Here is a 25643-nt window from a genome sequence, read left to right on the forward strand (position 1 = left end):
CCTCCCCTTTCCCTCATTCCAAAAGTCCTGTTCAGAATTTAACAGGATGCTCCCAAAATCTTGTTGTTGACCCCCTTTTGGCTGAGACAGTATTGGTTCCCTCCTCTTATGCAATTAGCTAAGGGCAGTCATCACAAGTTACCTCCCAGGGTGGACCTACTCATACAAGACAATGGGTCTTTCATCCATCCCCATCTATTTACTCTTCAGTTGACAGTGTGGGGATAAGATTTCGATTCCACAGATACCTTTTTTTCTGAGGACATGTTTAGGGTTCTGCCAGAGGCCAGGAAAACCAATAGGAAATCCTACTTATCTAAATGGAAGAGTTTTTTTGTTTGGAGTCTTTCTTGTAACCTGGATCCACTTTCTGTGGATGTTCCTTTGGGTTCTGTCTTATCTCTGTGTACAGCTCAATACTGGGTTGGCTTATTTCTCTGTTAAGCCCCACTTGTCAGCTATTTCAACTTGTTTGCCTTTATCTCCTCCTGTAGCTTTTAGATTTGAGACTAAACAGTTTTTAAAGGCATCGTTCTTATTAGACCTCCAAGGAAGTCTGCCCCTTCTCCCTGGGATCTTAATTTTGTTTTAGAAAAATTGACCCAGGCTCCTTTTGTGTTTGTAGCTTCAGCTTTCTTATAGCATTGTTCTTGGAAGACTGTACTTTGTTAGCACTTACTTCTGCTAGATAGTTATCTGAGCTTCAAGTCCTTATGGCTTGTCCTCCTTTTTTTAGTTTTTGATAAGGACAGGGTGTCCCTTCATATTAATCCTTCTTTTATGCTCAAAGTGGTCTTTTAATCAGTCTGTTCCTTTGCTCACTTTTTCCCTTCTCCGCAATCTGCTAGTGAGAAGGTGCTGCACATTTTACATGTGCATAGACAACTTAGATTTTATTTGGATAAGACTAAGACTTTTCATAAATATGATCAGCTCTTTGTTTCCTTTCATCCTAGGTTCTTAGGTTTGGCTGTTTCCAGGCAAACCTTTTCTTCTTGGATTTCTAAAGCCATTTCTTTTTGTTATGCCTTCCCTGGCAAGAGCCCTTCTTCTGTTAAGGCTTATTCTACTAGAATTGTGGTTTCTGGTGTTTTTTTCGAGGATTTGGATATCAACTCTGCTGCTGAGGCAGCTACCTGGACTTCTCTGCATACATTTACCAAGCACTATAAGTTGGATGTGATATCCAGAGCTGGAGCTGGCTTTGCTACAGCCATTCTGCATGGGTCCCTGGAGAGCTCCTCTCTGTCTTCTTCCTAAGCTTTTGTACTCTCCCTATTGGAAAAAATACTACAGTAATGAAAGGGAAGGACGTAGTACAGTTGTGTAAGATCTTACCATAACAGCAGATGTCTTTCTGTTCTCTGTTGCAGTATTCAACTCCCCCGGTTCTTTTTTCTTCTGAATGTACTGGTTCATAGGTAGGTACGAGGCTGTTGGCCCTAGGGCCTATATAAGCCTAGCCAAACGGTACCATGGCTTTTGCCACCCAAGAAAATTCTTTTCCTGAGCCCCTGTCAAGCAGAGCCACAGAAGTGATCCCTGGGGTGAATTTCCTATCTCCCATCCAGTCATCAAGATTTTTCTTGAAGAGTGCTAATGAGGAGCTTTGTTTGATATAGATAGGTAGTTCGTTCCAGAGTATGGAAAGTCTCTGAGACGGGAATCTATCCCTCCAGCATGTTCTGTTTATTGTGGTGATCAGGTTTAGGTCCCTAGAGCATGTAGCTCTGAGGGTTTGGGATTTCTTTACGTGGAGCATGTCCAACAGCTCTGGGTTTGACATAGCTTTGTATGTTAGGCAGAGATCGCCTCTGAGTAGGCGATATGTGACAGAGTAAAGATGGAGTTTTTTGAGCTGGTCTACGTAGGGCATCTGTTTGAGGCCGGTAATCCTCTTTGTGAGGTATTTCTGTGGCCTTTCCAGTTGTTGTAGATGTCTTGTGAGGTACATACCAAAAGGGGCGTTGTACTATAATGAGTGATGAGTAGAGGGGAACAATGACCTCTCTTTTCCTGGATGAGAAACCTTTTGTGATGGTGTGCCACGTAGAAGGATTTTCTGACTGCAGTGGCAATGTGATTATCAAAGGAGAAACTACTGTCCACCTGTGCCCCAAGGTCTCTTATCACACTTTCGGTCTTAAGTAGACTACTGCCTATCTGGTAGTTCATGGGTACAGAGTTTTTACCAAAAGGGATGACAATGCACTTTTTGGCATTGGGCTTGAGGCTATGGCTTTGACACCAGGCATCTGTCTCCGTGAGGCCCTTTTGTAGGATGTCCACATCATTAGGAGATTTGATTATGGCTCCTAGTTTGCAGTCATCTGCGAGCTTTGTTAGCCAAACACCTTCTGTGTTAGCCTGAGAAGTAGATACCAAACAGGAGAGGACCTAGGACTGAACCCTGTGGTACTCCACTTGTCACTGGTCTGAAGTTGGATTTAGAGTCTGCTACTTTCACAGTGTGGGTTCGGTCAGTGAGCCAGTTGGCAACCCATCTTGTGACATAGGGATTTATACCTAGTTTAGTGAGTTTGTCTATAATTCCAGAGTGGGGAATGGTGTCAAAAGCCTTGGCGAGATCTAGATAGGCTGTGTGTACCACCTTACCCTCATCTACAGCTTTGGTGACTGCTTCAAAGAAGTCTATCAGGTTTAGGAGACATGATCCACCTTTTACAAACCCGAACTGGGTAGGGTCCAGAGTATGGAGATTACCAATGTCATTGTTTATAAGTTCCATGATGTTACGCTCCATAGCCTTGCAGTCCAGGCTCATCATGCTAATGGGGCGGTAGTTCCCGGGGTCTGTGGTGGCTCCCCCTTTATGGAGTGGGATAACCGTTGCTGTGCGCCATTCAGTGGGCACAAAGCCTGAGTTGAGGCTATGATTGAACATGGTTACCTCTTTTTTTCCGTGGACTGGCATTCCTACTGGGGCACTCAGTTCTGAGGATGGTACGTCTGGACTTCACCTTTATGCCCTATGCTATATATAGGAACCATTGGTGTGACATACGGCATATCTTAAAGCAACCTAAAGGCTTTGGTATACTGTCCCTATTGTAAGGAGTACTGCAGCAGTGAAGAGAAGGGCATCTACCATTATGGTAAGATCTTACACAACTGTACTATCTTTTAGTATGTCCACTGTTGCAGTCAAATTTCCCACTCTTCCAGATTTGTCTCCTTTCCTCTGGGCATCCCTGGCTTAGGGTGGTACCTGGAGCACCTTTTTCCACATCTTCCCTCTCAAGTTCCCTGACAAAGTGCTCTCTTTCTAAGGTTGACATAGAATCTATAGAGGTAGGTTGGGGATCTGTTTAAACTGCCTTCCTGCAGAATAACTCCATCAGAGCAATCAGTGCTATGGTTTCAGACAGATTTGGATATCTGTTCTCTTGTGAAGAAAGAACCATAGATGGTGCAGACAGATGTCTCTCTTGTACCACCGATATCCTGATATTGAGGTGGGAAAGCATCTTTCTAGCTTGGAGGTGGAAGGATGCTAATCCTTGGATGCTGAGGCAGATGTTGGAGCTTGTACTAGAGAAGTTCCAAGAGTTGTTAGTGCAGCTGTGAATGTATTTGAAGATTTAGGATTATGGTTAGTTCCTATCAACTGTACCTTCTGCAACCAGTATACTTGAGACAGCAGCCATAGGGCATGACCACAAGTACAGATGCAAACATATAAATTGCCAGTAAGTCGAAAGCTTTGTCATATGACTGCAACCACAGTCTGGTACAATTGCACCCATCCAGTGGTCAGTCTTAGGGTTGCCACCTTTTCAGTTGCGCAAAGTGGGACATTTTTTGTTGAATAATGAGATTTTGCATGACAAAAACATACCCATGACCAGTACAAAGGACAGAACTTCACTTTTTTGCTAAAGTAAAAGCTTATTCTTGTAGCATTTAAGTTATTCTGTTTCTTATAGCATTTAGGTGTTCAGGTGCAAAATAATTGTTTTATGCAACTATTAAATAAATATTTTTGTCCTAAAAATCTCAGGACATCTGCTATTTTTTAGTTGTTTTTTTTCCACAGGACACAACTACCCAAAGAGGGACAGTCCCTCACAAAGAGGGACAGGTGGTAACCCTAGTCAGTCTTCTGACCCTCTCTACCTTAAGTCATGAAGACGACCTTAAGATATTTAAATTCTATTAGCTTTTTGTGTTGCTTCCCATTTATCTGCAGAGGGTAGTCCTCTCTTTCCTTAGAAAAATCCATGTCCTTTGGTTTAGCGGTAGTAATTTTCATTCCATTTGTATGAAACATAAGCACTTACAGAACTCTTGATTTTAATGGAGAGTTTCCGAAATACTTCAAGCCTCATATGCATATGAGGAATACTGAAGCCTTGTGTTTGATTGCAAAGTGGTGCATAGGCTCACAGTCTTGTGAGACTTAAAATGTCTACACTGTCATTGGATGGCAGTGTAAAACTTCAAAGAAACAGAGTACCCCATTCAAGTCACTAGGCCTGTGCAGCATTGTAAGATTTCTACCTGTATATGGGAATCTGTATTGCAGGCATTATCTGGTGTCTGGGGGAAAACACCTGTTCTGCCAGTTCTGACATAATAGAGCTATTCTGAGGCTAGTGTTGGTATTTATTGGAGCCGAGGAGGATTGCAGGTATGTGGTGTAGCCCCCTTGCAGATAATAAGGGCAGTTTAAAACATTTTTTATGGAAAGTTGTGACTGCATTTATGCAATATAGCACTACTGCACTACCCCAGCCCATTAATGTCAGGCTTGGTAATGCATGTATAACTGAATTTCACCTGCCATTCATGCATTATCCTGTCTAGCGTGGAGTTGGCAAGCACTGCGGGACTTTGGCAGCTGTATCGTGGGGATACCAGATTTTAGGATCCATCGGAAATGAAATTAATTGTAAAAGAGCATCTTGGAATTTCATTTTTAATTGAACGTCTTGGAATGTCAATACCTGTTCCTGACACTGCATGCATTCCCTAAACCTGCAGTGTTGTAGTAGTTTTGTCAAGTCCATGGAGTATTCCATTCCCTCGCATCTCGTTGGGGGAACGGACATGGGTTTTACATGTTAGGTCATTATCTCATAAATAGAGGCTGCTGTCCATAATGCTTTTTCTAAATCTTTTGGAATCCCACAGCCTGTTCCTGTATTTGTTATACACAAGTGTGATCCTGTATTCCTTTCATATGGTATTGTAGTTCAGATTTTTGAGTAAGCAGGTTAGTGGCAATTTGCATACTTATTCACCCCTACAGTGCCCATTATGCTGTTTTCTGCTCCAGGTTTGCTGCACTAATGTGAGCTACATTGTTTCATTTATGGTAACAGCCATGGAAATGCATATAACACAAAATACTCTTGGAATTCACTTATCAAGATACTACATTTATTGTATTCATTGCTGCTGTGTCTGTTCACTGTGAAATATTTTTTTCTCATTTAAAACTGGCGAAGTCAGAACTCCAAGAAGTTACTGTCCAGCCTGGCAGCTGAGAGGAATTTCACAGCTCAACCTATTGCTGGCAGGCATGATGGAATTAATTTACGTGAAAAGCTTCAATTTCAAAGTTTGACTTGTTTTTTATGCTTCCATATTTTTAATACGAGTTGGTTGGTACAGTAATTTTTCAAAGTGATCCGTTTTGTGTTTTTCATTATTTTTTTTCCCCAGAAATCTTTATTAAATTTACACATATGACAAAGACAATTTTACATTTATATAAAGAAAAACATAACACTTTAGTTGCAAACCGTTTACATCAGACACCATTGAAACAACTGTAGTTGTAAACATTACACATCACTTGTAAACTATCCAGTCATTGTCAGTTAAGCATTATATGGCTTATTCAAATCCTGCCTATTAAACCTTGTTCCTGCTCTGCGTATATTGTTCCCACAATTACCTTTTTTCTATGTAGTTTGCTCCTTCCCTTTTCCAAAGATCCCAATTCCAGTTTTATCTCTGTTACTATATTCACTATTTCAACCAAAGTTGGTCTAGATTTTGTTGTCCCTTTTCTAGTAATTGCTTTATTTGGCAGCCACCATAGTTAGACTTAGCAAGGCTTTAATATGTCTAGGCAATTTGAATTCTGTAGCATAACTCAAAAAAATCATCTCCCCAGTCAGTCCAACCCATTCATCCAGCATTTCCGACAGAGTGGTCTGCAGGTAATCCCAAAAGTCTGCCAACTCATTACATTCCCTAAAAATATGTTCCCAGGTACCTCTTTCTTGCCCGTCATACCTCCCAACATTTGCTGTCTACCTGAGGAAAAATTCTTTGGGGTCTACTTGGGGTATAAAAATACCAATGTAAACACTTCCAGACAAAGATCCTAAATCTTCTAGACTGTGTTGCATATCTGGGAGATGTACATATATCCCCCATTGTCTCTTTGTGAATTGCTTATCCAATCTCTCTTCCCAGTCCTTTCTCAGCTCCTCTGATTGATTCTTACAATTATCATACAATATTTTATATGCTTTACTAATTATTCCTTTTTTAATGACAGCTTCTGTTCTAGATTCTATTAAAAACTCTACCAGTGCTTGGTCTTTCATTTAGAAGCCCCCTATTTTTTTCTGTTTACCTATACCCTGATACCATTCGTTGATAGGGAAGGCGATCTCTAACCTGCAGTCCAAATCAATTCTTGGCCTCTTCCCATTCGGTTACCTTTCCCTTTCAAGTTATTTGCTCCCAATACCTTGGTTCCTTTGCCAGTTTTCTCCAATACATTCCAGCCCCCTCTTGCCTATTATCTGTATCCCCGATCACAGTCATCCCTATTGGCAAAATCTCTTTTCCCCATACTTGTGCTGGTTTAGTTCTTAGAATACTCCCTGCTATTTTATGAATGTAATACTCTGTATGAATTTGGTTCTTCTCCGTAAGAGTCTACATCCAAAATCCCAATCTCTCCTTATTTGCTGAGCTTTCCTCCCTGTGTCAGCATCATTCCTTTCCACTTTGAATTACAGTTTTCTGCTTGTGCTATGTATAAGAGCCTTAACTGGGTTGCTCTAAAATACCCCCTCCAATTAGGTAATCCTAGACCGCCTTGTTCTATTGGTAGAATCATCTTATCCTACTTGACCATTGCTGTCTTCCCTTCATAGATAATCCTTCAACTCTTTTTTTTAATTGCTATGCTCAACTTCTCCTCCGGTTAATAAAAGTATGCCTGACCTGTGTACCAGACTAAAGTGACTAAAAACATTTTAACGGCTTTTATCTTAGTATGCATATCCATATAACAAAACTTCCAGTTTTTCAATTTTTGTATTATCTTCTGTTTAGTCTCTTCCCACATATACTTAGCTGCCACAACAGTCTCATTTCTAATACTTACTCCTAAATACTTCATTTTATCATATCCCCATAAATATGGATATTGTTGAACCAATTCATGTGTGGGTACATAATTTAACGCTATTGCCTTTGTTTTAGTGACATTAATTTTGTATCCTGAGAAGATGTGACACTGTCTTAAAATGTTCAACAACACTAATGTCCCTTTTTGGTTTTGTCATGCATAAAATATCGTCTGCAAACAGAGCCAGTTTTTCCCGACTACCATACAAATTATATCCTTGAGTTTCTGAGTCCCTTATTTTCTTTGCCAATTGTGCTAAATATAATACAAGCAACAAAGAGGAAAACGGACAACCCTGCCTGATTCTGCTAGTCAAGCAGAAATTATCGTAAAGGACCCCACCCACTTTAATATGCGCCTCCAATCCCGGATATATTTTTCTAGTCAACCTCATAACTGTATCAGGGAAAGCAAATGCTTTCTCTGCATCAAGACCCACCAATAAAAGTGGTACTTTCTTACATTCTGCTTCCCTCTGGATCATCAATGTTCTGTTAATATTGTCAAATGTTTGCCTCCCCTTCACAAAACCACACTGATCCATATCTATCCATTTTGGTATCACTTTTGCCATTTTTAGCCATTATAGATGATAAACACTTTATAATAATGGTTTAGTGTTGAAATGGGCTTGTATGAAGCTGGATCTGATGGGTCTTTACTCTCTTTAGGTATTACTGTTACCACTGCCTTCTTCCAGGATGCTGGTACTTCTCCTCCTCTTAAAATACTGTTAAACAAAACCTTCCAGATCTTTCAGTTTTTTCCCTCCTAACTCCCAAACTTCACAGGAATACCATCTATTCCTGGGGATTTGTATTTTTCATTCTTGGTAGTAATTAAAGTTTCTGTATTTGTCTATAACCTCTTTCAACATTTTAAACTTGAAAGTGTTAGTGTGAACAATACACAATAACATTGTAGGCTGTTGCATGCAATTAATTTGAAGGTGTACAGCAGGATTTTTGACTTCTGTAGTAGGATTTGAATGATGCGCATGTTTGGAGGCACTAGTTTTAAATGAAGACCATTTCAGCAGTGAAATAAATGTGTTGTATGTCCTGTATAGTTTTAATACACAAGACACTGATTTTTCTGATTAAAAATGAAGTGTGTTTTCATTTGGCAGTACCAGGAATGCAGGATATGACACTTACTGTAACGGAAAAGTCGGTGAAAGAGGTGATGAAACTGGATGATGATGAAACATTTGCCAAATTTTATCGCCAAAAAGATATTTTCCCTGTGATATCAGGACCCTTGGATTTTGATGATGAGGATTTTGATGCCATATTTGATCCCGAAGCACCAAAGTAAGTTTTGCATGAATTGTAGCAAACAGATCTTTAGTTTGGTTATGCATGTGCAAATATAAGCAACTGTGATACCTCATGGCTATAATATCTATGTAAAACAATTGTAGATTCTGTAATTCTATGTTTTACACTGTACTAAAATGCAGTCCCTTCACATTTTATTAATTTTTCAAATTAATGCTGTACTATTTTGTATTTACATTTTATATTTTACTGAGACTTATTAGCAGAAAGAGTGAAACACATTGTTAATTTCGGCTGTTTGATGATTTACTTTTTTCTAGCAAGTATATCTCCAAAAAATAACAAAGAATGTTTATTCTTATGTATGGATTATACACTTGGTTTTTAGACAGCTTTTATTAAAAAACTCATTGCCTCTATTATATTGCACAGTACAAGTTACTTGAATAAGCTGAATGGAATTAAATTTTATTAGGATTTCCTGAATTGTCTGATTGGCACTCCTTTTTCCTGTGTGTCTCTTGTTTCCTGACCTATCCTGTCCATTCTCTCTTGTGGTTAAATTTTAATAAAGATTAGAGTAAAAAAATTCATCCATACTCTCATTTCACTGTCGTCATATACTTTTGAATATTATGAACATTACCTGCCCTGCAACTGTAAGTCTAATATTAGAATATGTCTAGGTTTCATTAAAATTTTATACACCTGTCCTCTAAATTTACACTTTGTGGCACATTTAAATTTCAGCTTTTAAACTAATCCAGGAGTTTGTTCTCCTCTTTAACTTCTTTTTAGTTTTCAGTGATGGCATATTTGATAGCATGCAAGATTTGTGTAGTCCATTTTTATTTCGGGTGAGTGGTGGTCTATTTGGAAATAATATTTAAAACATTTTAAGTTCATAGTGCTTATTATAACTAATCGGCTTAGATGACAGTTTTGTTAATGTATGACAGTAGCAGTGCGAGGTTTATGGAGCAGGAGAGTGCCTTTCTGTCCACGTCTTCAACAACATGGTATGCTTCCTCAGTTTAACTTGCCCATTAAGGAGGCTTTGATATGCAAAGGTTTGATTAACCATTGGAGTTATTAAATTGATTGTGGATGTTTTGGACCTGTTTAAAATCATTAATTGTCTAATTGCACCCATACAAAGATGTAAACTAGTTTTAAACTCTAAACTGAGAAAAAGCAAATGGACACCATCTTTTATGCTTGCTAAGTATGGCTTTGCTCTTTAGTGAGAGGAAAAAAAACCCTCAAATATCAAAAATAACACTAGCAGTTATAACTACTTGTACTTATAGCTTCCATTCACAGAGCATAGTTTAAAAATCCAGATTTTACAAGTATGGAAAAAAATGCAGTTTTGTGCATGTGTGTATTGAAAGATGGAGAGACCGAGTGCATACATTTCAACCTTTTTGCAGTAGAATAATAGATAAAGCCAACAATAGTTGAGGGGAAAAGACCAAAAATCAGAGCCAATCTTTAAATAAAGGCTTAGTTCACTTAAGTAAATAGAGCATCAACATGCATTTTCTGAACAGTAAGTATAAAATATTATGTTTGACTTCATTGACTAACTTTTTGTCAGTCTGAAGTTTGGAGAGTCAGGTACATTTTAAAGAGGATACCGCTGCTGCAGAACAGACTCCCCATCTACATAAAATAAAGTTAATCCCTGTCCATATTCAAGTGCAACTTAGATCTATGGCAGGGAAACCTAAAATTTACTACTAACAGACTGAAGCTGCTCCTAACTGCATGGGTCCCCTCAAATTACCTGTGATATAACCCCAATTATTCTTATTACTGGTGATGTATAATTTTCCTTTCCCATCCCACGGTTGATAATCTATAACCAAGTGAGACAGGTTATTTCTAGCACAAAAAAGGAATATTGGCTAGACGTAAAATGGTCTGCAAGCTTAGTACTTGCCTATGTTGACTTCCCTAAGGTGACTGCCTCTAAGCCATGTCCTGTAGCACTTCCAACATTCTTATGTCATTACTAATATCTTTGGCAGACAGATCAAAGAACATCCATATTTCATAGCGAAAAGTCAGTAGATGACCAGCTGTATAAAATGGGAAAAAAAAGGAAAGAAAAAAGGAAGTCATTGCTATTACAACCAGCTGTGTATTTTCAGATACATCTTGGAGAAGTTTGGAGGTTTTTTTTATTGAAGTTGTTATGTTGCTTATTTTGAAGTTATTAGCACATGTAGTTCTGCAGTTTTGTATTTTACATATGTCAAGAATAGTCACAAAAAAGTGGACCCAATACAGTATCTTTTGGAAATGCCACTAGTAGTGCCCATCAGGACAGGACAGTTAATCTCCACTCTATTGTGTCCTCTTGCTTTAACAGTGTTTTATCCAGTGAGCTTCACAGGAATTGACATTTAACTCTAAATTTCAGTTATTACCCTGACTGAATTGTTCCAAGTGCCTTAGCAAGCATAAGATAAGCAGCATTCAGTGTGTCCAGCCATCTATCAAGAGCTGTTATCTCTACAAAGAGAGTCACAAGACAGGATTTATTAACGAACCCCTTCACAAACCCATTCAGTTTCTTAAATCATCTGGATTATTTTGGATAGGCTCCAGAAAGTCTTTCATTGATTTTACATGTAGTACTGGTCAGGACAAGCTTAAATGTAATTGGGTCTGGTGTGACTTCTCATTTTTGAATAGGTAACACTACAGCCTGTTGTCACACATCAGCAAAAATATCCACATGCTAGCATTTTGTGTAGCAGTACTGGTAGTTTAGTTACAACCCCCCCCCCCTTTGATTTCATTTGATTTCATGTAGAAAACCATTAGGTATTTTATCTGGTTCCATGGAACTTGAGCTTAAAATTTTGTTTGGGAGGGATGATGCCTTTTCTTGTCTCGCTAGCACTCTCACAGCGGTCTTTGCTCATCTTACAATTTGCAGAAAATGTCTCCTGCAAGTACATTTCCAATGCTGTCAAAGTGGAGTGATGATGCCCTGGCTTATTGTGTGTATTACTTTTTGTTAGAGTGGACTGTTAAAACTTACGCCCAACATTGCAAATGTAAGCACTACGTAGACAGTTTCAATGTCTGTTGCTAGTTTTAAATAGATTTCAGACCAAAATATAATGCTGTGAGCTAGTGCAGTGGCTCAGCTTTCTTGAAATACTATAGCCTCAATATTGCCTCTAAAATCAGTCTGGGCTTAGCTAGGGCAGTCCTCAGTGGATTGTTCTGTTGGCCTTTGATGCTGCCAGCACCTTCATGGTCTGAAACTGAAAAAAATCTTCACCTAAAGTTGTTAGCTTTGAATGGTACTGAAAGGATGACATTGAGGATACAGGCAGCAGAAGCAAGGTTTTTTGCAGGTCAGCTGGACTCTAGGAGTATTTATAGTCAGTGTTCCTTCATATTCAGAGAAGTTACCAACACCCTGGAAACCTAATTCAGATGTGCAGCCACTGTTCTTTTATTTTGATAGGACTCCGTTGAAATGGTTTGGGCACCTTGTGTGAATTCCCCTGTGTGTTTTTCAGTGGTGCACAAGGCATGTCGCAATAGGTGAGGATATGCTGCAGACCTAGCTGGAAGTGTTGGAGCTTTCATTTTGCCTGAATTCTGAGGTGGAACTGGAAACTGTAGATGGGGATAGGGAAGTCTGGGATACAGTGTTTATCTTGTTACTTCCTCAACCCTTCCCAGCTCAAGCCATTTGCAAGTAGTAGTTGTGATCTTTTGCTGATCACACTTTTCAGAATCCACTTCATCATATCTGTCCCTTTAGAGCCTATGTCAAAGGCTGTGAATAGATTTGTCAAAATAACCTGGATTTTTACTACTTTGTGCATAGCCCATTATTAATGTATCTTTTGTATTTTATTTCCAGTTTTTGTCTGAGTAAACCTAGAAAAAAAAATCATCGTCCTTTGAACTTGGGGAGAAGGAACGCTGTAGAGAAAGCCCTTCATATACTGCATCTTTGTTAAAAATCTATGTATCCCCACTGCCCAATGTACCTTTGATCTGATAAATAAGATGTTTGACAGATGACTGACATCTGCTTCTATAGGATGTTAAGACTCTGGCGTTTTGGTCCAGAGGAATTCCTACTGACTGTTCTAAATATTATTTCTGAGCAAGTAGTACTTTTTGATAAGCCCTGTCAGGTGATCAGGGGGACGTCCAGAAGATAATGAAAAGTTTTCTTCACCTTTGAGGCCACATGTAAACATACCCTTTATCCTTTAGTTAAGCTCTCAAGCTTTTTTTAAAGAAGACCGTTAAATCCCAAAGGAGAAAGAGCCAAAAAGATCATCTACCTCTGTCAAAGTCTCTTAAGAGGACTTCTGACTTGTTAGCCAGTCTGCAGTCCTGTCTTCTACAGAATACACAAGTAAGTAGTTAGTCCACTAATTTAATTTCATCTTGTTTTTTGTGTTCCATCTGTGTTGGTTGTTATGAACATCAACTTCACCTTATGGCACCCACATTCCTCTGGTCCACAAATCCAGTTTACTCTGCCAAGGCTAGTGATGCCCCAGTGAAGATGGAGTGGAGAAGCAGATACTTCACATCCAATGGGCAAGACTGGGAATCTTAGTCTCCATACAGCTTCATCTTTGGTAACTACCTGTTTTTTGTAAGTTTAGTTTGTAACCATTTACCTCTTTGTCTGCAAGTGCTAGGCAGTGCTTGCTATGTCTATATCAAGTTAGTGAAATGTTTCCACACATCCATGAGGCTTTCCTGGAATGCAAGCACTCCTGTGTTTGTGTACATATGAGGCTCACTTCTAGAGTCATCCCTTATGTTTGGGGGGGGGGGCTCCTACAGCAGGGATTAACAAATCCCCCCCCCCCCGAATGGGTAAACTGACAGCCACTTGTCCAGTCTTTTCCCAACTCCTTCAGTGCACAGGCTTGTACTTCCACCCAGGTCAGGACTTATTTCTTCAGAATACAATGGAGCCAGCATCAGTTCTGTAAGTTTGCTCCAGTCTGTATAGCTATAATCCAGGGCAGTTCACTTTTGTATATCTTAAAATGAAATGGTCCATATTCTGTAGATGCTCAGACTATATCCCTACCATATCCTACTGTAACAAAACAGTCTGAGGATCTGCTGTTGCAGTGTCTTTCACTACTTGCATTAGGGAGAGCTGAGGATATTAGACAAGGAAATCTCAGCAGTTATTTTCTGCAGTGAGGCTTTCCAGGCAGCTGATATGCACCTACTTGATCTGCACAGTTTGCTATTTGTCATCTTATTGCTGTAAGCAAGATGAATTGCACACACAGCTTTTCTGCTCTTTATAAGCCATCTATACAATTTAATTGCCAGTTGTTAAGGACTTTAACTTAGAATCAGTGTAATCACTACTTTTCATTGCTAGAGGAAAGATAACTTGATCTTTTGTGTTTGCCTTTGTTTAAGGTCATACAAAAGAAGCACATTCCAAATAATTTCAGAAGTACAGTAAATTTTGAAGCTTGAAATGGAGAGCTGAAATTGTCAGGTTGTGTTTGTGATCCAAAAAATGAAAGAGATTGCATGCAATGGATTTTTTATGGATTGTCATCTGTACAATAGGTGTTTCCAATAACTCATGTTAGGTAGTCCAGAGCATAAGGTGAAATTAGTAAGAGGAGCATAAGCAGGTGATGTATATAGCCTTTCTAAGGTCATTGTTAAAAAAACAGCTTGCCCATTTGTCTGCAGTATGACATTTTGAATTGGTTTCACTAAAAAGTGTATAGGTTGTGAGAAAAAAATGCTTGAAGCAAAAAAGATTACAGAATAAAAAAAAAAAAACTATTCATATATATGTAATTCATTTGCAGTACTGAGCCTGTTCATTTTTCTAACTAAGATCATAGCTTATGTGCAGACCTTAAAAGCCGTTTGGAATTTTGTTTATGCTCTTGTTTCTTTGCCTGGTAGAGGTAGTTACTTACACTGAACATACTAATATGTTTTCATTTTGTACCCCACTTCCAACAAGTGAAAGAATGCTGCTTTGCAATGACCGGATTGTATCGTATATAGGATGTCTGCTGCATCCTTTCCCTTCAGCATAAACCTTTGATTGTTTCATGTAAGTCAAGTATTCCTCACTTCAAGGGGAGCCATTTACTGCTTATGCATTCCTTCCCTTCTCCGGTCAGATCTCTGCTGACTACAGTTGTTTTTAGAGATGGATGTATTTGCACTTTCTTGATCTTTGCAAGATCTATGCATCAACAGAAGTGTATGGATAAGGTGTTTAAACGTGAAGCAGAATGAAGCTAGTGCCTGGTATGCAAAACCTGTCTTATACAATGGTAAGAAAATTAAAAGTCACAATTATTGTTTTTCAGTATATGGGTAGAGTATCCTACCTGTGTACGAACATATATTTTGACAAATCTGCACTGCTGTTTCTGCTAATAAGTTTAAAATTCTCTTCCTTTCCTTTCCATCATCTCATTCCTCTTTCCATTCAACTCTCTTCCTAATAGAAGTTAGTTTTTATGTAGTACAGAGCAAAAAGCTATTTCTGGTGAAAGTTTGCAATTGGCATTTAATGAAAGTATAAATTCAACAATGTTATGACCTTTGCTGTTTGTTAAATAAAAACAGTAGGTTTTTAGTCATCGTCATGTCTATCATTAGATCATTAGTTTTCTGCATGCATTCATTGCAATCTTCCAATCCCTGGTGATTTTAAAGCAAATACAATACAGTCACGAAAACCATAAATCCAGCTATTGCAACATCTGTTCCTGGGGTTAGTTCAGATAAATAAATTCATTTAACCTTCGTGTTTCCTAGGGAATCTAAGATTTTCTGTGTTTTGCAGGAGGAGGAAAAAAAGCAGCGTTAAGTGCATTTTTCTTTCTGACATTTAAAACATTTTTCTGAGCAGTATTCTTGTGAGTTACCAAAAATATAGAACAATTGTAAATTAATACGAATCACTCGTATTGCTCTCCTACGTTTAAATTAAGTTTTAAGTATTTTGTTTCTCCATAGTTAGAAATTTTCCATACCATTTTTCCTCTGTTAGTCCGTGTGCAATACACAGCTGAACTTTGATTCCTAAAGTGCTGTTTAACTTCTTAGCCTGTTGTCAAAAAAACTCATTATTGCAAGTTTTCAGATAATAGTGCTTGACAGTAAATATCGCCCTCTCTACAAATGAAGATGTTTAGTGTTTGCCTTTTAACCTGGCAGAAATCATCATTAAAATGTCCCTACCTTATGAAGCACTTTATATTAAGCCAGTGGGGGACCCCCATTAGAAACTAAAATCTTAGGAGGTCATCAGACAATAGCCAAGGGCCATAAAATTATTTTTCTGCTCTGTAAGTGCTTTACCTCCATATTCTGTCAGAAGCTGTAAAATGTGTGAAGAGGAATTGAATTCATGATGATCTTCATGTTTCACTGTCACAGTCCTGAGTTGCGGGATTTTCTGCTCCTGAAGCCCTTGGCAGACCCAACTACCAGAGAAAATTCTTTCCTCCTCCTAAGGCTGGCAGACTCAATAACCGATGTCAGTATGTTTGGGGTATAGGGAGTCAGCCTACATCATTAAATCAGCCCTTTCTTGCCTTCAGAGCCTGAAGCAGTGTTTATGTGTTGGTCGGTTCCCACCAGACAGAAGTTGTCAGAAAGATAAGTACTCCGCTGGGGAACTACGTTCTTTTGCTTTAAACACATGTCCGATAAAGTAAACTTATAAGCAAATTCCACACAGAGACTTCCACTCGCTTTGTGTCACCTATTTAGGCCCGGATCATGATGTCCCTAGTTGCCACTTTTGCACCTGCTTCAACTCTAGGACAATCAGCAGTAGGGCCTAGATTTTAGTTGGATTCCTTAGACTTGAATCTTCTTATCAGTATCCGATCGTGTCTGTCAGTCATCCAGAGGTTGAGCAGCCTAGGGGTAAGAGGGAAAAAGAAGAGAGACCCAAGCTTAGTCCCTCGAACAGCAACCATTCTCCATCTGTTTTTCCCTGTGGGCTTGTGATTGTTGAAGAAGGCATTGTACCTTCGCAACCCCCTTCTGTGTCTGAGGCAGTTCCGCAGGCCTCTGTTGAGACCCATTCAGAGTCTGACATGCTGTCTGTTCCCTTTACTTCTGCACAGCCCTTTGCTATCAGCTCATCAGTTGGGTGCCGGGCTGCTCAGCTTAAAAGATGCCTACCTGCACATCCCAATTCAAAAATCACACAGAAGCTTTCTTCACTTCAGAGAGGTTCCAGTCACTGTTAGTTTTCAGCACTGCCCTTTGGCTTGTCTCCTGCCACAAAGGTTTTCTCCAAAATGCTTAGCCCCTGCAGTTGCCTTCTGCAGGACCACAGGGGTCCAAATATACACCAACCTGGACAATTGCCTAATACGGGCCACAACTCTATCAAAGCTTCGCAGGATATGAAGTTTATCCAGGACCTTCTGGGCTTCACAGTAAATCTGCAAAAATCTAACACTGTTCCCAACCAATAGTATAGTTTTTCTGGGGGCCACTGCTGGTCTCCTCACTTCAAAAAGCCTTCCTTTCCCAGGCAAGGTCTCCTTTTTGATCCAATATTTTCAAAGAATCCAGCTAAAACAATGCATCTCAGCCAGAGAGTTTCTCCGAGCACTGGGATACATGGCATCTTGCTTCCTCATGATTCCCCGGTGAGACTGCACATGAGGAAACTTCAGTGGTACCTCAAAAATGTATGATGCCAGCACTTTCAGTCTCTAGAAACTGGGATACATCTGATCCTGTGTATCAAAGAAGAGTTTGCATAATGGGTACAGACTTCTGTCCAAAATCAGGGCCTTCCATTCAGATTCATTCCCACGGCCAAATTCTCACCACATATGCCTTCCTCAGAAACAGCCTGGGGCACTCGCTTTCAACACCTCCAGTCCTCAGTAAAGTGGGTGGCTCAATTCAAGGACAGGCACATAACCTGGAAAGAGCTTATGGCAGTGCAAAAAGGCCTGATAGCTTTCAAGGAAAAATGGGAACCGGGGTACTGTTGGTCAAAAGAGACAGCACCACAGTCATGCTGTATGTAAACAGGCAGGGGGGTATCCATTCTTACCCTCTGTGCCACCTAGCGATGCAAGTTTGGGAAACTGCTCACTCTCTGGGGTTGCACCTCCTGGCGCAATACCTTTCAGGGACTCAAAATACTTTAGCAGATTACCAGAGCAGAAACATGATGGACCCCCACGAATGGCATCTGCAGTGGGAAATTTTCTCAGCATTGCGTAAAGATGGGGAGTCTCAAAGACAGACCTCTTTGCCATCAAGGAAAACACCCAACTGGAAAAATTATCTTCTAGGATCAAATAGGAATCGGCCTGGAGAACAGATGCTTTCTGCTTCCCTTGGACCCATCTCTTTATTTATGCATTCCATCCCTTACTACTACTACCTTGAGTGCTTCTAAAGATAGGGGACGAGGGCCCAAAGGCAATACTGATAGCCCCAGACTGGCCCAGGCAGCACTGGTATCCACTGATTCTCGAACTAACCAACCAGAGCCCATGGCTGCTGCCTCAGAGAGTCGACATTCTTACTCAGGACATGGGAAGAATTGTGCACCCCAGCCTGGAGACACACAGCCTTTCAGCTAGGATAATTCCACAGCATCCAGGAACCAGGCTAACCTAAGCAAACTGGTTCAGGACATTCTCCAGGAATCCAGAAGGCCTGGCATTAGGAAATCATACTCAGCTAAGAGGAAAAGGTTTTCCATCTGGTGCCAACAGCAGCACCACAATCCTGATTCAGCCCAGATTGCTACCATTCTAGATTAGCTGGCTAGTCTGGTTTATAAAGGTCTTTCCTATTCCTCCATTAAAATTCATGCATCTGCCATTTCTGCCTATATAACGTCTCTTCCTCTTGTCTTTTCACATCCCCTGTTAAGAATTTCTTAGGGTAGTCCTCCACATCAGACCTCCCAGGAGGCAACCTTACCCCTCCATGGGACCTTAATTTTGTTCTGGAAAAACTGACTTTGCCTCCTTTTGAACCTGCAGAATCTGCCTCAATGAATTTTCTAATTTGGAAAACTGCCCTTCTGCTGGCTATCACCTCAGCAAGGAGGGTCTATGAGCTGCAGGCTGTCATGGCGGTGAAGCCATTCCTCATATTCCACCCAGGCAGGGTATCCCTCAGAACTAACCCTTCTTTCATGCTCAGGGCAGTCACTGTCACTTCTCCAAATCAAGCCATTCGCCTACACACATTCTTTCCCAACCCCCAAAACAAAGGGGAAATAATTCTTCATTCCTTGGATATGCATAGGTATCTCTATTACTGGCTTGACAGAACAAGAACCTTGAGAAAATCTGACCAGCTTTTTCAGAGGGAAATCCAGCTTCTAAACAGATGGTCTCAAAAAAGATCTCCCACTGTATCTCTTTTTGTTACAGCCATCATGGCAAAAAATCACCTGAGGCTGTCGGGTCACACTCCACTAGGGCTACTGCAACCTCTGCTGCTTTCTTGAAAGGAGTCCCTACTAAGGACATCCTGAAACCTGCCACCTGATCAGCTGTGCATACCTTCACCAAACATCACCACTTGGCAGCATTTTCTTGGTCTAGAGCAAGATTCACCACTGCCATCTTGCAGGGCATCCTCTCCTTTCCCCTCCCTAGTCTCATTTCTCCTACTTTTCAGCTTTGGGAATCTTCCCACATTCAGGACTGCAACAGTGAAACATGAAGAACACAGTACAGTTGTGTACACTTACATAAATGTAGCTGTTCGAATGTATTCACTGTTAGTCTTCTTCCCCTCTCCTTCCCCCTTAGCCTACCAGGTAGTCTACTTATAACTGATTTTTAACCAAGGGAACTCCTCTTGGTTTCTCTTCCTGTAGGGTTTCTCATTCTCCATTTCCTACTGCTCACTTGGGGCTCCTTCCTGGGAGGGGACAAGAAAGAACTGATGATATGACGTAGGCTGGTTCCCTATATATCCAACCATACTGATGTCAGTTAGGGCATCCGCCAGCCTTAGGAGGAGTAAATAATTTTCTCTGGTAGTCAGACCGGCCAAGGGCTTTCATGGCAGGAAATCCCATATGTCAGAACTGCATCAGTGAATACACTCCAACATCAACACTTTATGGTAAGTGTGCACAACTGTACTTATGTTTTCAAGTTCATATGTCATCTACAGCATGAAAAGCAAGCAAAAGCAATTAGTCTTAAGGAGATAAAGGAAATGTTAAGAAGCTAGAACTGTTGTCAAGGGTGTTTAGTATCATCATAGGTAATGCAGAAATGTAATAACAGGGAGACTGTCTTGTTCACAGAGATGTAGAAGCCAGTGGGGCACTTCACCCAAGGAGGAATGGCTTTCATCAGAAACTGTATACCAGCCAAATATAACTTGAGCTGTACTTCTTTTAACAAGTCTCTATTCAGAGTCAAATCTTCATAATTTCTATAAACAGCAAAGCTTCTCTTTCAAAACTTCTGGCATGCTAACTAATGCAAGCCTTTTAGGGAGTATTTGTTAGACATGTAACTGTTTAATAAAATATGAAAGATCTGATCATGAATAAGGAACTGTGCATCATAGGGTGGTAGCATGAATAAGCAGTGACAAGACTAAAGGGTAGCGGATCATAATATAATGAGGTTGCTCAGATGAAAGGATGGTTATCAAATGAATACAGCAGTGGTCAGGAATGGGTCCAGGTCTTTATAAGTGACACTGTAGAAGATCTGGAAAAAATGCATTTTTGCTGATAATGCAAAGATAAGTATCAGAACTGATGTAATAGGAGATAAACAACAGAAAGGGACTTGGAAAACTGGAAGAATGGTGTAAATCACTGTAGCTTGAATTCAGTGCAGATATGCTAAATAAGGAATCCGGAAGTATTAGTAACTGCACAGGAGTAGGGATAAGCAGCAGAAAAGAAATTCAAAATTTCAGATCAGTTCTTAATTACTGTTTTATAAAGACTCCATCTGGAATATTTTTATTTTTGCCTCCCTCTGTCTAGACTTGTGCCAAATGGTTCCTGTACTTTCATCCCACTGGCCCTTTTGTTCTGATGACAACGAAGCTAAGTATTCCTCTGCTAGGCAAGAGCCCTGTGATCCATTTATTTCTACTGGGAATCCTCATAAGCTCTCCGTTACATCGTGAGAGACAGATTGTTGGGATTGGGCCAGCTTCATAGGCTGGGGACACACACACACTGTGAGTAGGGGCATACCCTCATCCCCCATGCAGCTTTTCTGAGTTCACAGTCACTACCTCCATAGGAAAGGCTTACCTCCACATGCTTGTTTTCCATGGACTAGAGGGATAGAAACAGTACTGTGTATCATGGTACAGAGGGTGTATTGTCTTCACCAGATACCTTGTAGAAGACATACTTAATGTGCTTAGTGTGCACAGTAGAAAGGAAGTGGAGGACCTGTGGTAGAAATATGAGACCCTTGTTGGAATCCAGAGTCTGCAACAGGTACACTCTTCTGTACAAATATGACTTGTGGAAGTATCAAGGGAGGAATATAGGAGTAGTCTTTTTTTTCCTAGCAAAACGTATTACTTGATTAAAACGTCTTTCCTGAAGGAGAAGGCAGCATCAAAAGCAGTGGCAGAATATAGGTTTGAATGAGGTATACAGAAGATAAATCTTGTGGTTTAGGAAAAAAAGGACAAAATGTTGTTGGTTAAACAGAATGTGTAGCTTTTTCAGAAGGAAGGGAAGATGCAGAGTGTTGAACTAGTCAGCCTTTATCTGCCATCAGAAGTCTGTCTTCTGAAAGATACCCATGGCCAGCAAATGTGCAGTGGGAAAGACTGGGACATTCTTATTTTGGATAGGGTGAAGTACTGGTGAGGCAATTAAAAAAAAAAAATGGGTTCACTATTGTGAACTCATTTTCAGGTAGGGGGATCATAATGAAGTCATAAAGTGCAGTAAAAATACACATTTCTGTCACCACCTGTGTCATGAAGTACATACACATTACGCCCCTATGTAAACTTGTTTTAAGGGTAAAAAAACTTCATTTACCTCCACTTGGGAGGAGAGGAAAATTTTAGTAAGTAAGGTCTTGGTGACCAATGACTGAATCAACCTCTCACTACTACTACTACTGTATCCCTAAGGTACAGCCTGCAGTGCCATACAACAGTTTGGGAAACTTAACTTGTAGACAAGTGAATACTTTTGTCTTACAAGCCTCTTCTGTAGTATTTCAATCACAGTCCAAGCAGTTCTGCACAATCCTCTGCATCAAGTTCAGGATGCTTTTATTTTGATGCTGAAAAAGAATCCAATACAATGGGTATAAGACCATCAAAAAGGTTTAGTCTTCTATTACAACTGTTTTTTTTTTTGCCAGGGAATGACTACATTTGGACACATGTATTTCAAATATTAGATCTTAAGTTTGTGTTAACCAAGAAATTCAAAATGTTGACTGAAAACATTCTTGCCTTGTATAGAAGAGACTCCATTCTTGCCATCTCTGGATATGATGGACACTTAACTCCAATGCACTTTGACTTCTCAGGGAATATTTAAGATTCCGTTCACTCCTTCCCAAGTATAGTTTTCAGAACTCCCATTTGATATGTCCGTAGCCCCAAAAGTATTAATTGTTTAGCACCATTTATTTTTTACGCATATCTCCTGAATCAACAAATCACTCATTTTCCTTATCTAGATCATTTCTGTGTGGCCCAGACTCTGGGACAGTTACTTAAGCATATTAGTACAATCATAACAATATTCCATCAAATTAGTATTACAGTAAACTTCAAGTGCTGTCTTTATTACCATGTTCAAACAGTAATATTCCTGCAGTGCATATAGATTCTGTTCAGACAAATGTTTTCTTGGCATGACAAAGGCCTTTTAAAATTCATGATCTAATGAAAGAACTTACTGTGCAATCTATAGTCACAGCAGCTAGTACTTCAGGGATCCAGGCTGTATGTTATTATGCTCTCCTAATTCTCCATGCTGACTGCATGAAAAAACACAGTGGATGTGGAAAAATATTTGCATTTAGTATACAGATGCTTTAGACATGATCATTTCTACCCTGGCATCACTAAAGAGTGGTCATTTGGTGGCAAGGCTGTTTAGGAAAGGACTGCCATTGATGCTTGCTACCATAGTATCACAGATGAAAATAACTTTCACAGTTTATACATTGGGGCATACTTCGAATGTCTTTCAGTGCATAGCTAGTGGTCACATCAACTTCACATCAACCTGAAATAGATTAAAGCAGTTTTGTCAGAACTTGGGAAGCTTTTAAGGACCCATTGTAACTCAACACAGACAGCACATTGTCATCTTGGGAGGATATGGCTAACAGACCACATTGCTTTGCCAAGCATGGTCTGCACCTTTCCCTTCTAGGCTTTCAAATACTTGCTAAAACTTTATCCTCCCTCCTAAAGCCTTATTTTAGCCAGTGCCAAATTGACAAACCTACCTGCATAGCAAAATCAACTCAACTGAACCTCAATGTATTAATGCTGAATGCTAGGAGCCTAAACAAAAAACTGCACTTCCTCCAAGCCCTCCTCACCCTGGAGAATATAGACATCTGTGCAGTTACTGAGATATGGTCTAAAGTCACAGAAAGCACACTGCCAGTGCAAGGTTTCAGAGCCTTCCACACTTTTAGACCAGTAGATGCACAGCCAGGGACTAAAGGTGGAGGTGTCCCGATCGACATCAGTAACAAGCATCCCTCTAGTTTGGTTAAATAAGAGGAGGTGCTGGAATTTCTCCACATGCAGGTCACTATAAATAAAATCTTGTACTTTAGCCTGGCAAGCTACAAGTCACTCTCTATGTCCCACAAAACGCAGAGCGCATACTTAGATTTGCTCTAAACATTCACCATCCAACTTAGCGTCTTACACATGGGGGCATTTAATTACTCCTGTATAGACTGGGAATCCTACATGACCTCAAATCTGCAGGCACAGGGATTCCTGCACTTCAGAAATGCAAACACCCTTCACCAGTTAATGCATACGCCCAAAAGAGGTTCCAAAAGACTGAACCTCATACTCACAAAGGTTTAAAAATGCTGCCCCCAATGGCATATCCTCCCTGGTAAGGTCTGACCATAAAGCTGCCTCAATTAAAATCAACTTGGTAGCCCCAGTAAATCCAGTAACAGGGACTATTCCAAGGCAAATTACCTTTTATTATGTGGTAGTATGTCAAAATTCAGTGCCCCTCCAAACCCAGAGAACACAGCGGCCTATGCAGAATTGTTCAAAGAAACTCTACAACCATGTCAGTGGCTGCATAGAGGCTGCTGTACCTACCAGAAGTAAGTACAAAACTAACTCTAAAAGCAAACCACCCTGGTGGCATTCCAAATTAAACAGCTATGCAACAAAAGAAAAAAATGGCTAAAATCAGAAAGTGCAACTCCCATAAAGGTATGAACTCTTTCATCAAATTAAACAGTCAACAAAAGGGCTAATTAAGTCCATTAAATCCAGTTTTGAGGTCAAGATAGCCTCCCAGGCAAAAGACAACCATAAGGCCTCATTAAGCTATGTCAAAGACTTCAAAGGTAGCACACAGTTGTGTGCTGAACTGGTAATATAGCAAATCTGCTTGCTGAAAAATTCAGTTCTAGCTTTACTCCCCACTCACTCCCAGCCACCCACCCCCCAAGAAATACCTTCAAACATAACCTTTCCAACTATCAATAGAGAGCATGTCCTGGCTATGCTCACTAATGCCAAGAACTCAGTGTCAATAGGACCCATTAATATCCTGGGATGACTCCTGAATAGTCTAAACTATGAGCGCTATTGGAGTTGCTATTTAACTTTAGTCTGAAAACAGGCTTCGTGCCATGAGAATGGAGGATTACAATGGCCATCCCTCTTATGGATGGTCTGTCAACCTATCCTGGAAACTACAGGCCCATTAGTCTGACGAGTATTATATGCAAAGCCATGGAAAGAGTTATCATGGAAATGATCAACAAAGACATAGGAGACCTTCAGAGACTGGATCCATCCCATTTTAGCTATGCGAAGGGTAGGTCATGCATACTGAACCTAGTGGACTTCTTTAAGAAGTTCATGAAAACAATAGATGGGGGTAAAGCAGTGCAATACTGCCTGCATTGACCTGCCTAGGGCATTAGATGCAATACCTCACTCAGGCATTAACAAACATGTGGAATTAGCATAAGCCCATATAGAATGCATTGGAGAGGCAACTGGCTCACAGACAGAACCCAGGAAGTTAAGATTGGTGAGACTGCCTCCACAAAGAGGCAGCTGACCAGTAGAATCCCTCAGGGCATCATGCTGGGCCTGCTTCTGTTTGGCATCTACTTCTCAGAAATCAAGGCCAGTGTCAAGGGTTTTTGGTTGACCAAGTTCACAGACGATTGCAAAGTAGGAGTAGTCATAGAATCCCCCCAAGAAGCAATCATGTTAAAGGAGGGTCTAACATGGCAATGACTGGTGCCAAAGCCCCGGCTTAAAACTCAATGCCAAGAAATGCAGTACAGTATGTTTTGGGAAGTTGGCTACCCCAAGAAACTATCTCCTTGATAAAGCACCCCAGGAGTTGGTCAGAGATTGGGAACACATGTAAACCGTAACCTAGCCTTCAACCAACATGTAGTAAGAAAATCCTTTAATGTTGCTCAACTTAAGTAAGTGCTTTCATCCCTTAACAAATCTAGACTTCAGAATTAAAACCACAGCCAAACCAGCAGTTAATTTATAGTTCCACTCAAAGGGGTTACCAAGGTGGTACTAAGGGGTTACCCTTTGTCCTTAGTTGAAGATATTTGTAGTTATGTAAAATCCCAATGGTGTCTAAAATATAAGCCTTTATTAGGTGCAAACTTGTCAGAGGTAAAAAAAAAAAAAAAAACGAGATGCAGATGATAAGGTTTTGGTTGTTCAATACCGCCCCTATTCTG

At 40.1% G+C, this 25643-nt stretch overlaps 1 protein-coding gene across 9 annotated transcripts in view; it reads left to right on the top strand.

Annotated features, from left to right (window-relative positions):
• The window catches only part of SVIL (supervillin), a gene marked incomplete in the record, with an annotated part of 2930183 nt that overhangs the window by 2214103 nt on the left and 690437 nt on the right, over positions 1–25643 (top strand). For all 9 annotated transcript variants that reach the window (XM_044066681.1, XM_044066680.1, XM_044066686.1 and 6 more), the window contains 1 exon segment: positions 8529–8712. In XM_044066681.1, coding sequence (XP_043922616.1) covers positions 8529–8712 — 184 coding nt within the window.

The sequence above is a fragment of the Protopterus annectens genome, chromosome 3.part1 (genome assembly GCF_019279795.1).
Source record: "Protopterus annectens isolate FY-2018-M chromosome 3.part1, PAN1.0, whole genome shotgun sequence".
Taxonomy (NCBI): domain Eukaryota; kingdom Metazoa; phylum Chordata; order Ceratodontiformes; family Protopteridae; genus Protopterus; species Protopterus annectens.